Raw genomic sequence first — 23,367 nt, forward strand, 5'->3', positions numbered from 1 at the left:
ACTTTCCGCATCCAACTTTGCACACTGGGATGATTGTCTGTGTGCACAAACCCCTTGTCTGTGCATGTAAGTCAGTTTCCTCACTTCCCAAGTGCGTCACTTGCTTACATGGCTATTTACGTCTGTATCTTGTCTGCAGGCTTAATCAGCTGAGCAGATAGAAATGGCTGGGTGAAAACCAGAGGCAGACTCTGCAAAGCTGGCCCTGAGTGTTTCTGTAGGGTTAGGCTTCAGGAACTGACTTAACTAAACACTAAGCTGTGAACAGAGCCTCTACTGCAGGTTTTCTCAATCTTCATTGCATCGCAACCCCCTTCTGACAACAATAATTACTACACGACCCCAGGAAGGGGGACCAAAGCCCACGCCCTGCTGCCCCGGGCTCAGGAGCCAAAGCCCAAGCCCTGCCACCCTGCGGGGCACTGAAACTTGAGGGCTTTAGCCTTGGGTGGCAGAGCTTAGACTTTGGTTTCAGCCCTAAGCCCCAGCAAGCCTAATGCCAGCCCTGGCGATCCCATTAAAACTGGGTTGCAACCCACTTTGGTGTCCTGACCCACAGTTTGAGAACCACTGCTCTAGTCCAAACTCTGCAAATATTTTATTAGCTTTCCCCCCTGGTATTTCATTACTTCTGGGCTCCAGCCAAGATCAGAAGCTGAAATGGTGGGAAGAGGCTGTTCTAGGGGCACATTTGGCTTGTCCAGAGTTAGAAAGCAGAGGAAATCAATGTCCCCATGAGCTTGCAAACCTAAGAGTGTCAGCTGAACATCAAGCTTTTATAAGTTCATTTGAGCCAACCTGCTGAGCCTCTTCACTCAGTGCTATTGACTCTCCAGTAAACTCTGTTCTGTGTTGTCACTTCCCACCCACCCCCTACTCTGGGGCTTGCAATCACTTAAGTTACTTTTAATTATTCTTCCAAGCAAACAAACCTTCCTATTTTATCTCCTCTCTGCTATCATGGGCCCAGCAGGCAGCCTTCCTCCACATCCAGCATCAGTCCTGTTTGAAAAGGGATTTGAGATGCTGAACTTCCTCTTTCCTTGCAACATCCTGATTGCACTCCAGCCAAGTGTCATTACATGCAAGGGGAATTGGAAGGTACTCATCTCCCAAGCTTGAGTTATCAGTCCTTAATGCATCGGTTTTGTTGTGCCTGGTCACCTCCCAGGATCCTACCCCTTGGAACTTGGCTTCAGCCAGAGTCCTCTAATGCTGCCATTGGCACTCTAGTTGCTCCCACAAATGCACAAGGTGCTCCTGTCCTTCCCTATATCTCCCAGAGTAAGAGGAGTGTGGCTGAAGTTCAGTGCATAACAGTGGTGCTGGAACTAGGGGTGCTGGTGCACCCCCTGGCTTGAAATAGTAATAAAAAAACATGATTTCCATGGTTTCTGTCATCAGCATTCCCACTATAAAAATTGTTCCACCTCTGGTGCATAACAAACCTCCTGTGATGAGAGTAAAGCAGCTGGGTGTTGTTCAGCAAGGGAAGGCTCCCATTTTGAGTTGTCTTGGAATGATCCAGGCTATGGAAGCCATCTGCTGCCATCATTCCGGGCTCTGAGGAAAGAAGGTGATTGGTCTAACTTGTTCTAAATGCCTGCCCCTCCTACTTCAGCATAAGTGCTGTCAATGCTAATCCTTGAACCTTTGCTGGGAGTACTGCCTATTCCCTACCTGCTCCCTCTGGCTGAGCCCCTGCCACTTGCCACCTCTGTATCCCAAGTTCTCCAGGTATCCCCATCCTAGCTGCCAGTTCTTGGCACACTGGCTGTGCCCACGAGTGCCCCAGAGGGCAGTGGGTTTGATGGTTCTGGGGTTTTTTTATCTTGCTGTATTTGGAGAGAAAGAAAATCTCTCTTCTGTGTAAACTCCTTAGCTCAAGAAGCTTAGGCATCAATGGGTCCCATTCAGCCCAGAACTGGTGTCTCATTGTTTTTCCCCCCTAGGTTTTCATGGCAGTAGGGGATAATCCCTTAGGATCAGACAACCTTTGTTTGGAGGATATGGGGGGAAACCTATTTTAAAAATATAATAACACAAACTCTCTCCCTGACCCCCCACCACCACCAAAAACAAGCAAACAAACAAAACCAAAACAAATTCACCCCTTGCAGATTTCTTAGTGTTATACCAAATCCTGGATTTAGTCTAAAGAACCTTCTAGTTCACCTAAATCCTGCTCCCAGCATTTCTTAGCATTGGACTGAGTGTTTTCCTTTTGGTCAGTCTGGTATCAAAATGGTCTTTCAGGCTGGAGCCTGTGATTCTCGCATCTAGATTGATATTTAGGCTCTAGTGAATGAGTCAGTGTTCTTCCGGAGTGATTAACTCAAAAGTTTTGTTGCAAAATGTCAATAAAAGTTGTTCATCTAAAAAGGGGATTGTGTAACACTTCTTGGTGTGGAAGTTTTATTCCTATAGCTGAATGCAACTGCTTAATGATTCTATTTGAAAAAAGATGCTAGGTGTTGAATGAATTCAATATCGGAGGCTGTCAGTAGACGGTGCAATGCTTTCCCTAAAGAATGTATATATGGAAGGGTTTTCTTCGGCCAGGGGACAGAAGGGAAGCAAGAATTGGACAAAGGTAGAAACCTTTGAGCACAGGGCTACCTATAGGGCTTTTGTAGATAACCACCCTAAGGAGAGAGAACCATGGCGTTGATTCAGGCATCTGACTGTGTCCTGTATCCAAATAACAAGTGGGCTTTTGTGCTGCTTTCTTTAGGTTGTAGGGAATGGCTATTATAATGAATACCTGAAGACTATCCTGGCCAAAAGAACACCCAAAAGAAGGTACGGCCAAAACAATGCTCTTCCTCTTCTGCAGGAACTCTGCCTAGTTCTAATCCAGTGTTTCTTGCCTGGGGGTAGGTCAGTAAACAATGGGGGTTATGAGTACAGCTACGTTTTATTCACGGGTATTTTTAGTAAAAGTCATGGACAGGTAACGGGCAGTAAACAAAAATCCATGGCCCATCACCTGTCCATGACTTATACTATATACCCCTGATTAAATCTTGGGGTGGGGGGGCAGCCTGGGGGTGCTATGGGTGCTTGGGGGGGGGTGTTGGCTCGGGTGCTGGGGGATGAGAGTGGGGGACTAGGGTTGCCAGGCATCCGGTTTTTGACCAGAATGCCTGGTCGAAAAGGGACCCTGGCGGCTCTGTTCAGCACCACTGACCAGGCCGTTAAAAGTCTGGTTGGTGGCGCAGCGGGACTAAGGCAGGCTCCCTGCCTGCCCTGGCTCCAAGCAGCTCCCGGAAGTGACCGGCATATCCGGCTCCTAGGTGCAGGGGCAACCAGGGAAGCTCCGCGTGCTGCCCCCTCCCTGAGCACTGCCTCTGCAGCTCCTGTTGGCTGGGAACCATGGCCAATGGAGCTGCAGGGGCAGCGCCTGTGGATGCGGGCACCACGCACTGAGCAAAGTCGCCTGGCCCCTCTGCCTAGGAGCTGGACATGGCGGCTGCTTCTGGGAGCAGCGTGGAACCAGGGCAAGAAGGGAGCCTGCCTTAGCCCCGCTGTGCCACCGACCAGGAGTCACCTGAAGTAAGTGCCGCCCGGCCGGAGCCAAAACCCCCTGCCCTAGGTCAGAACCCCCTCCTGCACCCAAATCCCCTGCCATGGGTCAGAACCCCCACACACACTCCAACCCCCTGCCCCAATCCGGAGCCCCCTCCTGCATCCCAAACCCCTCATCCCCAACCACACCCCAGAGCCCACACCCCCAGTCGGAGCTTGCAAAGCACTACCCAGAGCCCTCACCCCCTCCTGTGCCCCAACCCCAGCCCTGAGCCCCCTACCCAAACTCCTGCTGGGGGGTGGGGTGGGCGATGACCCAAGATTGCCCCAGCAGCGGCCAGTGCAGCTGGCCCAGGGGCCGTCCGAGCTGCTCAGGCAGCCCCCAAGCCAGCCATACCAGCTGCTGCAGAAGTCACAGATTCCACGACTTTCCGTGATTCCATGACCTCTGTGACAAACTCACAGCCTTACTTGTGAGACATTGAAAACTTCATTAGTCTAAAGCAAAGAAAATCTTTCTCTCCCCTCCCCACATACCCTTACCCTCCAACATCAAGTATTCTGTCACCTTCTCAAAACACACACATTATGGATGTAAATGTAATCTTTACTGGGTTTCATACATGACCATCATGCTGTAGTTCACACAGGAATTCAGGGCAGTCCTATGGCCCATCTCATACAAGGGGTCAGACTAGACGATCCCACTGGATCCATTCTAACTTTGGATTCCATTACTCTTGTTATCACTGACACTTCTTTACTCTTATACCAAATGTAAGGGCATTTTGACAATTTTGACTTCAAATGAGGGGTGGCTGGCCTAGAAAGGTTGAGAAATGCTGCTCTGAACAGTGCTACTTGCGACTGTTAGAAAGGAAGCTGTTCTCAAGGTGGTGGTAAGCTCAGGACCACATACACTGGCTGGGCTGTGCATGGGGAGCCTGGGGCTGGAGTGGCTGTGCATGCTACAAGTCAGGACTGAGGTGTATTGGCAGAACTGTGTGTACTAGCTTCATCAGAACTTCCACCCAAAAGGACAGGCTGCTGGTGCTGATTGATAAATGTTAAAAATCAAAGCAGTGCTTTTGTTCTGGGCCAACGTTTCATACCTGACTCATCGCAATTCTTCCTCTTCCAGCTCCAGGAAAGTAAGTCTCCTCTCAAGGGCCCAGATGTATTTACGCTCTTACATCTACACACCCCAGGAAGGTACCGTATGACAAGATCTTCTGATGCGCTCTTAGGCATAGCAGGGTCTCTGGCACCAGACTTCCTCCCACATGAAGTAACTGTTTCTTGGCTCTCTCTCTCAAAGTATCTATGCCGAGGCAGCTGCCGTACTAAATATGCACAACTCAATTTGCATGAATTGTTATCTTTGTGAAAGGAAATTTGGGGCGTTGCAGGGAGAGTGCTAACTCCATTGGCATGACAACCTTGTGTCCCAGATTGCATGAAGGTTTCTGTGTTATTAGGCTTCTTCCCTCATGTACTTGTTTAGCAGTTCAGTTGACTGTTGTTGCATCAACAGAGTGGATAGGTGGAATCTGGATGTGCTGAGGAAGGCTTGGATGAAACCATAGTGGTGGGGATGCTTTTGTCTATAAGGAGAAGGGTCAGACAGCTATGAACAGATATAATGAAACTGGATGGATGGTGAGAGTGACTGACACTGTGAAGGAATGGAAGCCCAGATGGATGCCTTTTGCTAACTTGTCACCCTGCTGCTTGTAAGCCTCAGGCTGGAATTGGTCTCCTGTCTCTTATGTCCCCCTGTCATTCTGGGATTTCAGGGTTCCAGGTTCCTCTGAAGCTGGTTCTCTCTGTAACCACAGCCGTGATTGCTGTTTACCAGGTAAGCCTGTAGCAATGCCCCTGCTGGGCCTGTGGATGGCTGTGCTAGCCTGTCCTGTTGTTTCCCATGCCCTACTTACATTCTGTGTGAGTGGGGAAGCAAGATGGGCAGCCCCATCCAACTGCCAGGCTCCTGCACCCATCCCACCCAGTCTGTGACTTGCTCTGGGCACTGCGAGGGTTCTCCCAGGGGCAAGAAGGATTAACCTCAGTGACAGGCTGCATTGTCCCAAGGGTCACTCCTGGCTGACGGAGCCTGCAGCACCCCTCTGTACTCATTGCAGCTGTCACTGTGCTGTGGCAGGGTAATCAGCTTCAGCAAGGACCAGACTCTGGTCACAGCCCTGGTTTCCATCTGCAGCAGGGCCAGACATGACAGCTGCCTACAGCTCTCTCTGTTGGTGTTCATTTTGTGTGTTCCTGCCAACGCAGTGGGCGAGAGACTGGAACTGAGGACTCCTGCCCTGGCAGCCTCAGGCCAGTCCCAGTTTGCATAACAGACTGGAGTTTTTAACCCTTTTCTTGCTGTCACCTTTCCATTGAGTCTGAGGCTCTGGCACCCACATCCCCCTTGCTTCCTCCACTCCATGGCAGTGTCCAGGATGTGGTCAGCAGCTGCTGTGGGGTGGGAGTTTACCACAGTGGCGGTGAACAGGTTGCTGGTGTACATGCATGAGCACACTCCCTTGCACACTGTCTGTAGCGCTCACCAGGCTCTTGGTTCACAGATGGCCTTGCTGCTGCTCGTCGTCTTCGTCCCCAACATTCAGATAGTGAGGGCAGGGATGACGAAGGAAATCACTGTCCTGCTGGTTCAGTTTGGTGTTGTGCCCTCAGAGAACCCAGGGAGTGTCCCTGGAGACATGGAGCGGGAGCTGAACACAGTCAGACACTATCTTTGGTCACTGGAAGGTGAGTCTCTCCAAGTCTGTCAAGCTTGATGCTGGGGGTGCCCATGATCCCAGTCCCATTTCCCTGCCTAAATCCTGGGCTGTCTGTGTAGAGGTCCGGTACAGCATGGAGGATGGCAAGGAAAGCTTCCAAACTGCCATGCTTTGGCGTGACGTCTTGAAGGGGGTGTTCAGTCTGTATGCCTCTCCTTCCTCCCCACACTATACACACTTCTCTGTCCCGGAGCTCTCTGCTGAGACTACCCAAGAAACAGGCAATTTGTCTAGGTGACAGCAAAGGTCTGTGATACTGAAACTTACCCTCAGGATCAAGATGCACCAAAGAATTCCTGACCTCTTAACATTTAAGTATCAACTCTTCCTCTTCAACTAGAGCAAAGCTGCACAGACCAAAGCAAATTCCCAGCTCCCCAGAGTGAGAGGACAACAACTGCTTCAGTTTGTTTTTTCTCTCTCCTTTTAATGAGTAAAAATAACTAAGGGCTCCACTCAGTCACTGAGCCATTTGTCCCATGGTAATAGAGACACCTGCATAGCAGTGCGGTGAACATCAGCTAGACTGGCTTACATAGTGGTATGTAATGTTTAAAACAGGAGTGTGAACACTGTGAATCTTGGGTTCTGTCCCTGCTCCTGAGCGTGTTGCTAATCCCATTGTTTGTGGGTATGCAGGGAGGTGAGGTGTGGTTGGTGTTGGGAGGGAAGTTCCTGGATGTAAGAGATTAAAAGTTCAAAAGTCTGATCCAAAGAAGTCAACAGGAGTTTCTTCATTGACATCATTGGACTGTGAGTCTGCCTTGAGGCTGCAGTTCAGCAAGGTATCGAAGCACATGCCTAGAGAAGCATATGCGGGGTCAAACTACTCAAGTGCTTCAGTAAGGCATGTATGTACATACCTTGCTGAATTGGGGTTCAATAGCTGATCTCATGGGCTCTCTGTGGTAGTGTTGGTGGGAGGGGTTTGATAGGAGAAACTTTCAAACCGAAGCATAGTCATGGAAATTGGGACAATCTGAAATGCTGCACTGTCCTCTGAATCTTTCCGAGAGGTTGGTTTGAAATTTAGAAGGGGCCTGGTCCCCTGGAAGGATGCCAGGAAAATTAATGTAACAGGACTCCAGTTTCCAGTCGCTGGGAGGTGAGTGCCTAATAGTGCTTTGATTCCATTGAAAATTACTTCCACTAACAACTTCTAAAAGGCCCAGAGCATGTTTTTTTGCTATGATCTGTCTGAAGTCTCTCCTTCACCTCCCCTCTGATTCATTCCCCCCGACACACACACTCTTCCCCTGCTTTCTCTTAGCATTAGGTGCACAGGTGTGCCATGTGGGCTGGCTCAGTGCAGGGGTTGTACCTCCAGTTTGTGGTAATGGGTCCCAATCACAAAGAAATTCTAGAAACTGGAATATGGGGCTGCTGGGAAAGGAGTCTTGGAGAGTGAAGAGGATGGCTCAAAGGTTAGGGGAGTAACCTGGGACTTGGGAGACCCCTGTTCAATTCCCTCCTCTGCCACAGGCTCCCCTATATGACTTTGGTCAAGTCACTTAGTCTCTCTTTGCCCCTATTTCCCATCTATGCAATGGGGATAACAGCTCTGCCTTGCCTCATAGTGGGTTTTGGATGCTAAAGAGTGTGAGATGGCCCTTTTTGAAATAGTTTGTGTGCCTCTTACTCAAAGCAGGAGCTGTCAGCTCTTTTCCTGACACTTTCCAGGCCTGAAATTTCTAGGCCTGGTCACTAAAACCCCCACCAGGCTGCATAGCAAAGTTCTAAAATGTGGATGCTGCTGCAAAAGGCAGAGAGATGGAGACATGAAAAGAAAACCCTGGTCTCGTGCCAGCAAATAAAGAGTGCTGTGAATGCCAAGCAGGGAAGGGGGGCAAGAGGAGAAATGTATCCACAGCCAGCAATTCCATGCTACAGATGCTATTGTTCAGGGGGACTTTGATATGTATTGGAATTGAGCAGATGGCTTCTAGAGTGTGTAACTACAAAGCCCTGGTGTGGAGGGGTGGGGGATTGGCTAATTGGGAAAGGAGGACAGGCAGATGAGCTCTTGGCCCTGTTGCCTCTGGCTAGCATGGTGCTCCCCTTGTTCAGTCAGCCTCTCCTTTATGCACTTAGAACAATGGCAGCACTTCTTTGCAAACAGCGACACATTAAAAATCCTACTTGCGATTGTCTTTCTGACATCTCTCTCCACATCCCAGCTCCCCCCTTCCAAAGATATTTTTACAGCCTGTCATTCCTTTCACACTTCTGCTGGCTGATTTCTGCTGTGACATTTCGAATGTGTCTAACTCTTTTTGTAGACTCACTAAGTGCTTGGGGAGGGAGTGAGGGTGGGAAGAGAGTGGCTAACTGGGGTGACTGGTAATGACTATGGAGACTGTCTCTGGGTGAGTGGCCCTTTAAAGGGAGATAGGTTCTGTCCCACCTGTAACATTTAGCTCATCTTTCAGGTGGAGAAAAGAACTGAAGTCACATGCTGGGTAGATCACATAGTTAACTCAGGCTGGGGTGGTGGGGGGCAGAGACCCAGAAGGAGATTCCGGGTAGCGAGCCCTGGGAGTCACTCACTGCTTGATTTGAGGGGTGAAAGAGACTTGGAGTGGCTGGGCACAGTTTTGAGACTGGATACCCCAGGACGGATGGACTTTTGTCTTTAATGACCTAGCTGTAGGCTGTCACTGCAGCTACCAAACCAGGCTGGAAGGCGGGGATGTCTAACCGTGCAGCAGCTAGCTCAAAGCCAGACTGCGTATTGTGGCTGCGGAGCCTGTAACCCTAGGGTGATGGTGTGTCCCCGTGTGGATATGTGGTTATTGGCTGTCATTCCTATCGGGTGGGAGTTCTGTTCCATGATACAAGCTAGCTTGGCCTGCTTCTTTGCACCCCACTCAATCACTGGAGGAGCCAAGCACGTGGGAGGCTGCTGAATGTATCCATGTGATGCACCTGTGAGATAGTGAAATATTCTCCCCATTTTACATGTAGAGAAACTGAGGCACAGAGGTTATGGACGATCACACAGGCAGAGCCAGGAACTGAACTCGAGTCCCAGTCCAGTGCCTTAACCACCAGGTGGTTTCTCCAGGTGATAAGCAACCACATCACGCCTCCCTCCTCCAATTTTAGCAAGGTGGCCAAGGATTGAATGGGATTGCTAGTGGAGATCCCTCTGGGGCAGGATGGAAGTGTGCTAACAGGACAGTGCTGGGAAGCCTGATGCTGCCCTTGCATATGTTGCAGTGATTGCATAAACAGAGCCCAAAGTCATCCAGTTCTGCCCCTCTGGCACTAGAGATGTAGCAATGAAAATGTCACAATAAACTTGTAAATCCAGTGTCAGGAAGATGTGAGGGGGGAAAGTCCATTGAATGGTGGGCAGTAGCTGGGTCCAGTTCTGGATCTAGCACAATCCATTGTATTGCTCTGGTTCAAATGACAGCTGTCTCTGTCTGCTCCCTTACAGTGTGCTATGTCTGTTCCCTTGTGCTCTCCTGCCTGCTCACCTTCTCCATGCTGATGAGGTCCCTGGTGATGCACAGGTGAGAGCCTGTTTCTGACTTTCTGTTCCCAAGCCTCAGCACGGTGGACTAGAGAGAGCTTTCTGCGTCTTCCCCACCCTATTCCCTGTCTGAGATCTCCCCAGATAGTGGAACGTGGGGAGACTGGGCCTGCGGGTGGAATGAGGGACTCTTACATACTCTCCTTCATACTAGCTTTATTGCTTACCCATCTGCCCTGAACTCCTTCAGGGGTTGGGATAACCCTGGTCATAGAACCAAAATGCCTCCCCTACACACACCTTTCCCATGCTGCCTTTGGATGTACAAAAGGTCTATCTGGCCTCTCTTTCCACAGGGCCAATCTGAAGGCTTTGTACCGAGGGGCTGTCCTAGATGTCTTCTGCCGTGCCCAGATGCTCTGCCCTTCCCAACAGGCTCTGGTCTGTTGGATGAGCTTTGCCAGCTTCCAGACTGCATTCGCCTGCTTGGGTAACTCCTCCTCAAAGAGGAACCAAACACTCTGTTGGTCCTTAGGCCTAAGAGATGGTGTCATGGGCTGGGGCTTTGGAGGGAAGAGTCGAATTTTCACAGGCTCTAGGTAAATGCTCAGGCATAGTTGAGATACATAAGCTCAACTCCTCAGCTGGTGTCAATTGGCAGAGCTCCACTCACAGTTAATGCAACTGCCAGGATTGACACCAACTGCAGCACTCAGGAAGCACCACACCAGGATACGGAAGTGGAAATAGTTCGGTTTGTCAGTAAAAGTGGAATCTTCTGTGGAAGACTAATCCTTTGTTTAAAATGCCCCCCAGTCTTATTTAGTAGGCCTGGTTACCCCTCTGATGGAAAATCTTTTGAGCAGCCCTGGTTAATAGATGTCATGAGCATGTTCCAGACATAAGTAGGGTATATTTATAGATGGCATTAAGCCTATCGGAAGAAGCTACACATGGTTATGAGCAATCTATTGACCCCTTGGCAAATCCAGCAGACTTTGCCCTGGTCTACACTACGGGGTTAGGTGGAATTTAGCTGCATTAGGTCGATTTAAAAATGGATGCATTCACACAACCAACCCCGTTCCGCCGACTTAAAGAGCTCTTAAAATTGACTTCTGTACTCCTCCCCAGCGAGGGGAGTAGCGCTAAAATCATCCTTGCTGCATCAAATTTGGGGTAGTGCAGACGCAAATTGATGGTATTGGCCTCCGGGAGCTATCCCAGAATGCTCCAATGTGACCACTCTGGACAGCACTTTGAACTCCGATGTACTAGCCAGGTACACAGGAAAAGCCCCGGGAACTTTTGAATTTCATTTCCTGTTTGGTCAGCATGGCGAACTCAGCAGCACAGGTGACCATGCAGTCCCCCCAGAATCGCAAACAAGCTCCAGCATGGACCGAAAGGGAGACACTGGATCTGATCGCTGTATGCGGAGAAGCATCTGTGCAGGCAGAACTCTGAGCAAAAAGAAGAAATGCAAATATATTTGCCAAAATCTCACGGGGCATGATGGAGAGAGGATACAACAGGGACACACAGCAATGCCACATGAAAGTTAAGGAGTTCAGGCAAGCCTACCAAAAGACAAAGAAGGCAAACAGGCTCTCCGGGTCAGAGTCCCATACATGCCACTTCTATGATCAGCTGCATGGCATTCTAGGGGGGGACCGTACCACTACCCCACCACTGTCCGTGGACACCTGCAAGGGGGGAGTCTCATGCAACAGGGAGAAGGATTTTGTTGATGAGGAGGAGGAGAATGTGGAGCAGGCGAGCAGTGAATCCGTTTTCACTGGCAGCCAGGACCTTTTCATCACCCTGGACCCAATACCCTCCGAAGGCAGGATCTCCGACCCTGAAGCCAGAGGAGGCAGCTCCGGTGAGTGCACATTTGTAACTACAGTACAGGGTTTAAAAGCAATAGTGTTTAATGTTTGATTTGCCCTGAAGAATTGGGATGCATTCGCAGCCAGTACAGCTACTGGAAAAGTCTGTTCACATGTCTGGGGATGGAGGGGGAATCCTCCAGGGACATCTCCATGAAGCTCTCCTGGAGGTACTCTGAAAGCCTTTGCAGGAGGTTTCTGGGGAGGGCTGCCTTATTTCGTCCTCCATGGTAGAACACTTTACCACAGCAAGCCACTAGCAAGTATTCTGGAATCATTGCAGCACAAAGCGTGGCAGCAAATGGTCCTGGGTTTTGGTCGCATTCAAGCAACATGTGGTCTATATCTTTCTGTGTTAGCCTCAGGAGAGTGATATCATTCATGGTCACCTGGTTGAAATAGGGGAATTTTTGTAAGGGAACAGTAAAAGGATCCTGTTCATGCTGGGCTGTTTTGCCTTGTCGCGGTGGAAGGGGTGAAGGGATCATCCCAGAGAATAGCCACGCGGTGGGATGGGGGAGGTGTGTGCTGCCCAAAAACTGCAGCCCCTCCTTTTAAATGTGAAACCCAACCCATTGCTTGCTATGGGAAAGGATGGCACTGCAGTTTGAAACCATTCCCACGTTATGCGTAAGAAGCCAACCCTGCATACCCTGTGCCTTACCATGGCTGCCTGGAAACTGAATTCTATTGCCCAGCTGTGTGTGATGTCTCACCATACCAGCAGGCACTCAATATAAAAGGCAAAATGTGACCTTGTACCTAAAGCACATGTGCTGTCTGCTGTGAATTGCTTGATTCAATGTGAAAGAGTATCCCTTTTGTTCTCAGAAATGTATCATCTTAAATTTTACTCTCCCTTTTTATCTCCCCCCCCCCCAGGTGCAAATGTTTCTATGCTCCTGCATCATCTCCATCCCTGAAGTTATCACAGATTAGAAGGCAAAAAAACCACACTCGTGATGACATGTTTTCCGAGCTCATGCAGTCCTCCCGCACTGATAGGGCACAGCTGAATGCATGGAGGCATTCAATGTTAGACGCCAGGAAAGCATTAAGTGAGCGCGAAGAGCAGAGGCAGGAGCACAAGGAGCGGACGAAGGAGGCGATGCTGAGGCTAATGGGGGAGCACAGAGACATGATGAAGCATCTGGTGGAGCTGCAGGAAAGCCAACAGGACACAGACCCCCACTGCATCCATTGTACAACCACCGGACCTCCTCCCCAAGTTCCATATCCTCCACACCCAGATGCCCAAGAACACAGGGGATGGGAGGCTCTGGGCACCCAGCCACTGCACTCTAGAGGATGGCCCAAGCAACAGATGGTTGTCATTCAAACAGTTTGATTTGTAGTGTGGTTACAAAAAGCAATGTGGCCTTGTCCTTCCCTCCTCCCCCACCCCACCCCACCCAGGCTACCTTGTCAGTTATCTCACTTTTTTTTTAATTAATAAAGAAAGAATGCATGGTTTCAAAACAATAGTTACTTTATTTCGAAGGGGGGAGAGGGTGTGGTATGGTTACAGGGAATTAAAATCAACCAAGGGGGGTGGATTTGCATCAAGGAGAAACACACACAACGGTCACACCATAGCCTGGCCAGTCGTGAAACTGGCTTTCAAAGCCTCTCTGATGCATAGCGTGCCTAGCTGTGCTTTTTTAATCGCCCTGCTGTCTGGCTGCTCAAACCTGGATGCCAGGCGATTTGCCTCAACCTCCCACCCCACCATAAACGTCTCCCCCTTACTCTCACAGATATTATGGAGCACACAGCAAGCAGCAATAACAATGGGAATGTTGGTTGCACTGAGGTCTGACCTAGTCAGCAAACAGCACCAGCCAGCTTTTAAATGTCCAAAGGCACATTCTACCACCATTCTGCACTTGCTCAGCCTGTAGTTGAACTGTTCCTTACTACTGTCCAGGCTGCGTGTGTAAGGCTTCATGAGCCATGAGAGCAAGGGGTAGGCTGAGTCCCCAAGGATAACTATTGGCATTTCAACATCCCCAATGGTAATTTTGTGTTCTGGGAAGTAAGTCCCTTCTCGCAGCTGCTCGAACAGCCTGGAGTTCCTAAATATGCGAGCATCATGCACCTTTCCCAGCCATCCCACGTTGATGTCGGTGAAATGTCCCTTGTGATCCACCAGTGCTTGCACCACCATTGAGAAGTACCCCTTGCGGTTTATGTACTGTGGTTTACGTACTGGTTGGCAAAGTGGTCCGGTGCCAAGATGGGGATATGCGTTCCGTCTATCGCCCCACCACAGTTAGGGAACCCATTGCACTATGATCTGCACATTTCCCAGAGTCACTACCCTTGATAACAGAACGCCCTTGCTACTTGGATCACAGCAGCCCCCACAGTAGGCTTGCCCACTCCAAATTGATTCCCGACTGACTGGTAGCAGTCAGGCATTGCAAGCTTCCACAGGGCTATTGCCACTCACTTCTCAACTGTCAGGGCAGCTCTCATCTTGGTATTCCTGCGCTTCAGGGTTGGGGAAAGCAACTCACAGAGTTCCAGGAAAGTGGCCTTACGCATGCGAAAGTTTCACAGCCACTGTGAATCATCCCATACCTGTGACACTGCGGTCCCACCACTCTGTGCTTGTTTGCCTGGCCCAGAATCAGCGTTCCACTGTATCAACCAGCCCCTCTGCTGCCATGATGTGCCAATTGCCACAGCCTGTGCTTTCAGGAACATCTGTGTCCATGTCCTCATCAAAATCCTCCTCGTGGTGGCGTCTCTTAGCCTGGTTCTGCATATACTCCAGGATAATGCACAAGGTGTTTACAGTGCTCACAACAGCAGCGGTGACGGTGAGCTGAGCGGGCTCCATGCTTGCCGTGGTATGGCGTCTGCAGGAGAGCAGAGTTGCAGCGGAAGCAGTGGATGACGACGGTTAGCAGCACCCAGGAGGACCAGAGCAGATCCCCCGAGCTGCAGGAGAGCAGAGTTGCAGCAGAAGCGGTGGATGATGATGGTTAGCAGTCGTACTGCACCATCTGCTGACAGCAGCACCCAAGACACAACAGCAGCAGTGTCGCTGAGCTGAGCGGGCTGCATGCTCGCCGTGGTATGGTGCCTATGGAAAAAAGGCGAAACGATTGTCTGCCGTTGCTTTCACGGAGGGAGGGGCAACTGACGACATGTACCCAAAACCACCCGCGACAATGTTTTTGACCCATCAGGCATTGGGAACTTAACCCAGAATTCCAATGGGCGGCGGAGACTGTGGGAACTGTGGGATAGCTACCCACACTGCACTGCTCCGTAAGTTGATGCTAGCCATGGTAGTGAGAACGCAGTCCGCCGACTTAATGCGCTTAGTGTGGACATACGCAATCGACTGTATAAAATCAATTTCTAAAAATCGACTTCCATAAAATCGACCTAATTTCGTAGTGTAGATATACCCTTAGTAACACTATACTAAACCCCTATTAACCTTTGATAAATGGAACAAGAACAAAGGTTGAACATAATGGACAGGCACTAATTGACCTTTTTGGCCATTTCAGCAGTGAGACCAAGGGCTGCATTGGCCATGGAGCCTGAACTCCCTTCCCACCACGCAAAAGTAACCTTCTAAGTCAGATGGGATGTGTTGCAGAAGTGGGAGGGGACGCTTGCCCAGCCTCTTCCACATCTGACTGGTAGATAAGTGGTGGATTTCAGTCTGCAGGGCTGTCAAGCTGCACTTTCCCTAGTAGTGAAGTGGCAGGCTTGTAGCCATCGCAATCTGCACGGGGGCTGGGGCAGATTGCCTTAGGGAACCTGAAAGAACACACACGAGTCACATATCCTGATGTTGGGAATATGACGCTTTTCTGAACTCCTAGTTTTAATGTCCTTACATTGGTGAGCTGAATGAATTAGCAGTGTGATGTACGGTATCCCGCTGCTTACCTCTTAGATCAGGTTAATGAATCGTTGGTCCTGTGGACCCTGCTGGTGTTGGTGTGATTGTTATTAGAAATCACAGTTCCAGACCCCAGAGCTGGCTCTTCTCTATGTGACTAATGAGCCACATGGTAAGAAAATGCTGACCCCCAATTAAATCCAATAATGAATTGTGTGTGAGTGTGAACATGACAGAGTAGACCTAGTAAGTTAACACATAGGTGGGAGGGGAAGTAACAGATTGTCAATGGAATTAGGTTGAGGGTTTTTATTTTTAAAGCAGTGTAAAGGAGTTAGGTGCATAGGGTGGGACTTTCAAAAGCATGTAGGTGATTTAGGGGCCAGTTCCCATTGATTTTCAATTATTTAGATTTTCAATTATTAGATTTAATGGAAACAGAGTGCCTAACTCACTTAGGCTCCTTGGAAATAACCCCAGTCTAGATATGTAGTGTGTAAAGGAGGGGGGGCTTGGAAAGATGGTGCAGCTCTGAGGAACATAAATGAGGGAGTAAATAGGGTTAGAGGAAATGTCTGTTTTAACACCCTCCGTGGCTGTGCGCCCACTTACTAGAGACTGATAGTGATTCCTCCACCCTTCTCCTGGCAATTTTTTACCCCTTCCACTGTGGCTGATGCTCTGTCTCTCAAAGGTCTCCTCACCCAGCAAGTGATTTTCTTTGTCTGCACCGTGGGCTTCACCTTCCTAGTGGTCATTCCACTCCAGTCAGGCACAAATATGCATCTGTTTAAAATCCTGGAGAACATGTGGTAAGTGCTTTTCAGACCCAGCAGGAGGCACTGGGGAGCTCTGGGCTAAGGAGATAAGGAATGGGATACTCAGTCAAGCCACAAAATTACCTCAGGTGGGCAAGTGATAAAGACAAACTAACTAGCTGTCCTTGAAGAAACAAACTTAACAGTCCAGCTGCATCATGTCAGGATGTTCCATCCACAAATCACTGCGGTTCTGCATCCTAATACAATGCCATGGGGGAAGGGGAAGGTATATTTGGGGCTCTTCAATTGCCCTTCTGCACAATAGGATCAGCTCTGGCAAAGCTGGGGTTGTCCCATGGATTTAAGACAGGTGGCAATCCTAGAGCTCCATCTTCCAGCTGCAGGCAAGGACTCCAAGCTAAATGAAAGATTATTCCACCATCCTGATTATTACCCTGCATAGCTCCCTCCTTGTGCAGGAGGCATTGAGCACCCATGAGACTGACTTGTCCAGTGCCCAGCATTTCTGAAAATCAGGCCCTTGCTGCCTGCTGAAGGAATGGGCTACAATTCTCACACAGCCATGACTGATTGTGTGTTTTGGGGACCCCATGCAGAGGCTGCTGAGAGACTGGCCTGATCTTGGAAGCAGGGCTCCAGATCTGAAGCTTCCCAAAGTCTGTTTTTCAGGGCTGCTCTGATCCTGGGGCTTGGATTGGGCCTAACACTGGCCGCATTGACCCTGATATTTATGGATGCTTTTAATGGCCTGGTGGTCTTTCTCTTCCTTCTCCTCCCCATCCACATTCTCTGCCAAATCAGGGCCATCATGGCAAACCATCAAAATATGGTTTGGGGTTCCCCTAGCTCTAAGCTCTGATTCACCCTCCAGTGGCAGGTACTATGGAATAATACTGGGCAGACAAGTCAGCAAGGGCCAGACTGTACTGTGAAGCTCTGAGGATCAGGGCTGCCCTGCCCCCAGGAGCTCCTAAGGGGTAGCAGCATTGTTGCCTTCCCAAGGGCAGGCCAATGCCACTGTGAGGGAGCTGTAATTCACTCACCCTTGTTCCCCAGAGGACGCTGGCAAGTGGCAATTTCTGTGCTCTCATAATCATAGGGGCTGCAAATTGTCTAGCCCCTGAGCACATGTGCTGGGCTCTTGTACCTCTCCTGCCCCCCATTTGGCCCCTCCAGGCCATGCCATAATCTGGCCCAAACATTCAGATCATCTGCTCTATGAAGAACTGTCAGGCAAACCCACTGACTGGAATCTGCCCCTTCCTTGTCTTCTCCCCCGCCCAGGCCGTTCTGGCTGACGCTGGTGCTTGCTGTGGTCATGCAGAACTTGCTTGCTCATTTCTACTTCCTAGAGAAACACCACCTGCAGAAGGAGCTGACCAACAGGTGAAGGGGTGTTGAGTAGCTAAACATGCACACTGTTTTGTCTCTGGTCCCAGGGGCTGTAGGACACCTAGTCTGGGTTTGGTGCACGTGGTTTTGAACAAACCTGTATGCCGGGTGACACAGGGCTGAACTGTATGAAATGCCGGAGCTGCATCTGAGCTTCCAGTTCCCCCAAGCATGCCTTACCTTGTGTTCACCACAAGGCTTGAGAGCTTTCCTGGTCTCGCTGTGAGCCCATGAGGCAGTGCCGTCCATCCAAGGACCCCCACATCTCCAACACTGGTGAAGCTTCCCAACGCCCTGTCAGAGGGGATGGCAGCTGCTGAGGTGGAGCCAGTGGATGGACCTCAAACCAAGTCGCAGGATCCCTAGGCCTGTGTGATCACCACTCCAAGGTCTTGCCTTTCCAGTAAAGAACAAATGGGGATTTTATCTTTTCCCGAGATGTTAGGGCGAGAAGGGACCATTGATTGTCTGGTCTGGTCCCCTGCAGAACACAGGCCTGAGAGCTCATGCAGTGAGCCCAGGACACTACCCGAGCGCAGTGGCCAACAACCCTTCCCTCCCTGAAACCAGGTCTAACTTCCCAGCATGCCTGTGAGCTCTTGCTAGCCTCCTAAAAGCTGCTGTGTTTGTCTGTGTGGTCACTGACAGGAGGGTCAGTAAAGTCCTCTGAGATGCCCGGAGGACCAAAGGGGCTGCAGAAACTCCACTGCCAGCCTCCTTCAGCTTCCCTGAGCAGCCTGGCAGTGTGGAAAGTTTGGGGAGGGTTAGCAGGCTGTATGCTGGACTAATGCTGGGCATCACTACTGCAGCAAGTGGCTCTTTGTCATGGTGGGGTGGGCTCCTTGGCCTCCTGGCCCTATTGTTTCATCTCTGCCTCGTTGCCCCAGGCGAGCCCTCTGCATCGTGACCTATCTGCTCTTCCCCATCAACGTCCTGGTGGGGGTCCTGGCCGGGGTCTGGAGAATGTTCATTTCTGCACTTTACAATGCTGTCCATTTCTGCCAGCTGGACCTCAGCCTGCTGAATCGGGGCGTCGAGGCCTTCGATCCAGGTAAAGGACACGAGAGCCCCCTCCTGGAGCCAACATACACTGCTCCCTCCATGTTCTGGCATTACGCATGGTGGGCATGTCCTCCCCTGGGCCCAATGTTGTAAAGCCAGTGGGGTGCTCCTGGGGAATATGACTCTGGCAGGATCCGGGTCATTGACAAGGAATGTCTGTCTGAGGCTAACCTAAGGATCCTGTGCATCACATCTGATGCAGGGATCTAACTCCTGGACTGTCCCTGGACATGGAACCTGGGAACGGAGTAACCTAGCTAGCCATCCTGCCATATTTAAATGAGAAACAGGGCCTGGGCAGCTTGGCATTGCCTGCCTGGGGTTCTGTGGGGGTGAATCTGGCTTCCCAAACACTACTGCATGATTATCTGCTATTGAAAACCTGTTTCCTTTAAATGTTGTAGGTTTCCCTGTCCCCCCTGGCTGTTTCTGGTGAAACTTGACTTCTCTTGACACCCAAAGCTGCTGAGGCCTAGGGGGTGAAGCCCACAGCCCAGGTTCTAATATCTGATTGCATTGGTGTGAATCTGGAGCGACTCCAGAACTGCTCTGGATTTACAGAGCAGTAGCTCAAATTGAGATTTGCCCGCCCCCCTGCACTCCATTCGTCTGTGGAGGAGGAAAAAACCAAATAGATGCAACCCTGAATTCTGCCCTCCTCCGTGTGTGTGTGTGTGTGTGTGTGTACCTGTATGAGCGTGCACACGCTCTGGACTCTGCTACATGCTCTGATATATGAGGGAGGGATAGCTCAGTGGTTTGAGCATGGGCCTGCTAAACCCAGGGTTGTGAGTTCAATCCTTGAGGGGGCCATTTAGGGATCTGGGGCAAAAATTGGGGATTGGTTCTGCTTTGAGCAGGGGGTTGGACTAGATGACCTCCTGAGGTCCCTTCCAACCCTAATATTCTATGATTCTATGATACATGGCCTGTGTTCCCTCTAGGCTACCGCACTTACTGTCATTACTTGAAAATTGAGGTCAGCCAATCACACCCTGTGATGAAAGCCTTTTGCTTCTTGCTTCTCCAAGTACCTGGCCCAGAGGGGCAGACAGGACTCAAACCCACTGATGTGGAAGAAGGTGAGATCTTGCTTCCTCCCCACTTCCCAGCTTTAAGTGAATGCTCAAGAACTGCTAGCCAAGAGAAGCAGAATTTCCTGGTGCCAGGGGGAGCGTCTGTGGACAGACTCCCATGCTGGGTGCTGATAGTGCAAGGAGCTCATGTTGAAAATTTCTGGTCTCATTCATAGGCTGGGTCTACGCATTGGTTGTCCTTCTAAGGGAGGGCTGGGGAGTGGTTTCACCCTTTCACCAAAGGAGCAGGAGGTGCCATGAACAAAGGAGGGTGCAGAATTCAATCTGCCAAGGGCAGTGTCAGTAGAAATGCCCCACTTGCTCCCCCTGGTGGGGGATGCTCATGCACTGTCTCATGCCCTGCATAATGCTTTCTCCTCAGAGCTGCATGTCCTCTTCCTCTCCGCAGTGTGACATGGTTGACTGGCAGCCTGGTGATATGGGGTATCAGTGCAGATTCCTTCCTGGCTCTGCACTGCCAGGCTGTGGGTTCCTCTCCTCCTTCCATCTTTGTGCAGGGGCACGTGCAGGGCAGGGAGAACAATCCCCCTTCACCCAGAGACATGGTGAGCCCGCCCTGTAGGCAGACAGGAGGAGGGAGTGACGCTGAGGTTTCCTCCTTTGCAGGGATCCAGCTGATGCAGCCTGTGAAGGGGCTGCTGAAGGCATCCAAGTCCAAGCAGATGAGAGCCCGGTGGGGCCTGGCCTACACCCTCCTCAACAACCCATCACTCTTGGCCTGCCGAAAGACTGTGCTCTCCGACCCCACAGCCAACGGGACCCAGTCTCGCCCTGCCAAGCCCTGACCTCCACAGAAGAGCCCTCCCCTTTCTCTGGGAAGTGTTCCAGCTCTGCTCACTGCCTCCTCTCTCCTTCTTGTGTGTCCCACCACCCCACAGCAGCGACCTTGACTCTGCGGAGCCCTAGAGCATGGCTGCGCCCGATTGCCTGCCTGCCTTTGAGACCAGGGCTGTTTCCTTAGGGCAGCTTGGAGCTAAGGGGGACGGGCTGCCTGATAATCTTGCCCAGAGACTGAGCTTTAAAGCCACCCGAAGCCAAGTCTTTGCCCCCCATGCTTTCTGGGAAACCTGAAGCAGCTCAAAGGTCCCCCTTGGGAATCTTTCCGATTCAAATCCTGCTGGGCTCACAAGTGAAATGAGTTTGGTGGTCTCCAAATTTTTATCCCAATTGCCCTTCCACCATGCAGTTTGGCACATTTGAGTCCCTGCTGAGAGGAGGTGGGGGCTTGAATGGGAGAGAGAAGGGGAGCTACAGAATTGCGGGGTGTTAGCCAAACTGAGAGGAAGAAGCTGGATCTGCCCCTAACCAGAATGACCTACTCTGCATTTCAGAAGGCACCACCATCTTCCTTCCCACCACCCCTCAAGAGCCTGCATTGGAGTCTCACCTGGATCCCCTTCAACACACCAGGTAGTGGCAGGTTTTTTCAGATTGCCTTTGTGTCAGGGTAACTTTTCTTTTTCATGCAGAGACAGCCATTCCACAGAAGAGCCCAGCACTAAAGAGATTCTGATGAAGCATTTATGAAGGAATATGTCTTCATGCCTTTAAAGAAAAAGAATAACTTTTTAAATATATTGTTCACGTCTTTTCTATAGTTTTTAGTCCCAGTTGCTGATAAATAGACTGCAGGTACTGTAGCTTTGTAAAATTGGAAATGTGCCCTCGATGCTTTCACAGCAAGACGGCAGAGCGATCTCTCTGTTTTGTGTGGCTCCTCTATGCTGCGTGTCCCTCTGGCTTCTCATACTCTGCTCATGTCCTTGCCTCCACTTTTCTGGCAAACAGGAGGTGTCTATCTTCCTGCTCCCCCTGCCCTATTTTTTTTAAACTAATAATTCCTTGGCCTCTGTTCTTATTCTATGAGAGGTGGGCAGGTCAGATTGGGAGTGAGCTGAGCTAGTAGTTGTAGAGTACAGTGAGTTTAAACCCCCTTGGAATGGTGAGGTGGGAATAATAAATAATATGCCTCTTTCCTACTGCTTGGAGAGTGCCTGTTCTGTTTTGGTCTCCCGTGAAAGCAAGGGTGAGCACAAGGGTGATGGGGGTGATGGAGGGGGGAAGGGCAGAGAACAGTGGGAAGAGACGTATCAGGGCCCTTGTATATGACCTTCTCTTGCCATGGTTAGTGTGGCCATTTGGTGCATGGCTGGGGGCATTGTTACACTCTTCTGCACCCCACAACAGCAATCCCAAACCACAAGGAAAGCAAAGCCAGACACAAGCAGGTTTCCATGATTTAGTGTAGATGGGACCTAATCATTGTCCATTAAGCCACGGACAGCACAAGGTTTCACAGTAGGACTGGCTGCAAATGTTCCTTCAAGTGTTTTTCAGTGGGTTTTCAACTGTGTGTGTGTGCGAGAGAGAAACAGCTGCTTGCTGTGGGGAAACTTTGTTCTTTAAAGAAAACAACCCTGAAAACTGAAATGGTTTTGTTTCTGAAATGCTGCCTCAAGGGAGATGTAGTTTGGGTTCCTCATTCTTCTCTATGGGCTGGGTTCCCTGCAGCCATGGTCACCTCAGTGTGGAGCATGACGGCGACATTTCAGAAGAACTTTTTTTTACTGAAAACCCCACATCTTCCATGGGCGGGGGAGGGGGCATATCATTCTAACCGGGTCTACTTCGATCACCAGAGCTTCATAGAATAGACCATGATGTTCGACCTCTTGTATAACAGTGTCCTGCGAATAGTGATTCCTGCACCCAGCCCATAACTGCTGTTTGAGCTAGAGCATGTCTCTCTTAGAAAGACATCCTGGCTGAAAGACTGTAAGGGAAGGAGACCCCACTGTGACCCTGGGTAAGTTGTTCCAGTAAAGAGCTACCCCTTTAAGACTTTGTCCCTTTTATTTTTAGTCTAAATTTGTCCAGCTTCTTGCCATCAGATCTCATTAGAGCTGTCTGTTAAAAAGCCAGTTATCTCTTTAGTTTGGGGACCCAGCAAAGGTTGCTGGAGGCCTACAAAGTAGAACAGCATTTTAAGGCATCTCTGCCTGACATGGTCCATGCTGCAGTGTAGACAGGGCCCTGAATCCCACCAGACCTTTTAATTACCAATGGATCTAGCTTTGGGGGGCCTGCAGGCTCCAAAACCCCTTTCCACAATGGGCAGATATGTTCTGGTGCTGCTCATGCTGTTGGCCCTTCCACCCACCCACCAGTGTGCATTATCATGAGGCGGAGACACAAGGGGGTGTTTGAAGTTTGTTTTCTCCCCTGAACCATTGGTGCTGGCAGGCAGCCTCTAGTGTAGCTCCTTCCAATGGATTTGGATTCTCTCCCTGAACTGTTCACTCCACTGCAACTCAGAAGCTGGGGGTAGGCGTGTGTGTGCTGAATATGGTATATGAAAAGTACCACGAGAGGCAGCAAGATGGTGGTTAGAGTCAGGACATCAGAATTCTATTCCTAGCTCTGCCACTGACTTGCTGTGTGATCTTGCTATGCTGTGCCTCAGTTTC

The 23,367-nt window shown here is 50.3% G+C and overlaps 1 protein-coding gene across 4 annotated transcripts in view; it reads left to right on the forward strand.

The window, feature by feature from the left end:
- STRA6 (signaling receptor and transporter of retinol STRA6) overlaps nt 1-21,879 on the forward strand; it is a 54,665-nt gene extending 32,786 nt beyond the window's left edge. For all 4 annotated transcript variants that reach the window (XM_084640913.1, XM_084640912.1, XM_084640914.1 and 1 more), the window contains 11 exons: nt 2,735-2,802; nt 4,670-4,740; nt 5,325-5,386; nt 6,114-6,297; nt 9,772-9,847; nt 10,164-10,297; nt 16,262-16,379; nt 17,634-17,735; nt 18,629-18,792; nt 19,748-19,885; nt 20,507-21,879. In XM_084640913.1, coding sequence (XP_084497039.1) covers nt 2,735-2,802; nt 4,670-4,740; nt 5,325-5,386; nt 6,114-6,297; nt 9,772-9,847; nt 10,164-10,297; nt 16,262-16,379; nt 17,634-17,735; nt 18,629-18,792; nt 19,748-19,885; nt 20,507-20,685 — 1,296 coding nt within the window. In that variant the 3' untranslated portion in view covers nt 20,686-21,879. The remainder of the gene's footprint in view (nt 1-2,734; nt 2,803-4,669; nt 4,741-5,324; nt 5,387-6,113; nt 6,298-9,771; nt 9,848-10,163; nt 10,298-16,261; nt 16,380-17,633; nt 17,736-18,628; nt 18,793-19,747; nt 19,886-20,506) is intronic.
- The last annotated feature ends 1,488 nt before the right edge of the window (nt 21,880-23,367 follow it).

Source organism: Lepidochelys olivacea (genome assembly GCF_965140295.1).
Source record: "Lepidochelys olivacea isolate rLepOli2 genome assembly, chromosome: 10".
NCBI lineage: Eukaryota > Metazoa > Chordata > Testudines > Cheloniidae > Lepidochelys > Lepidochelys olivacea.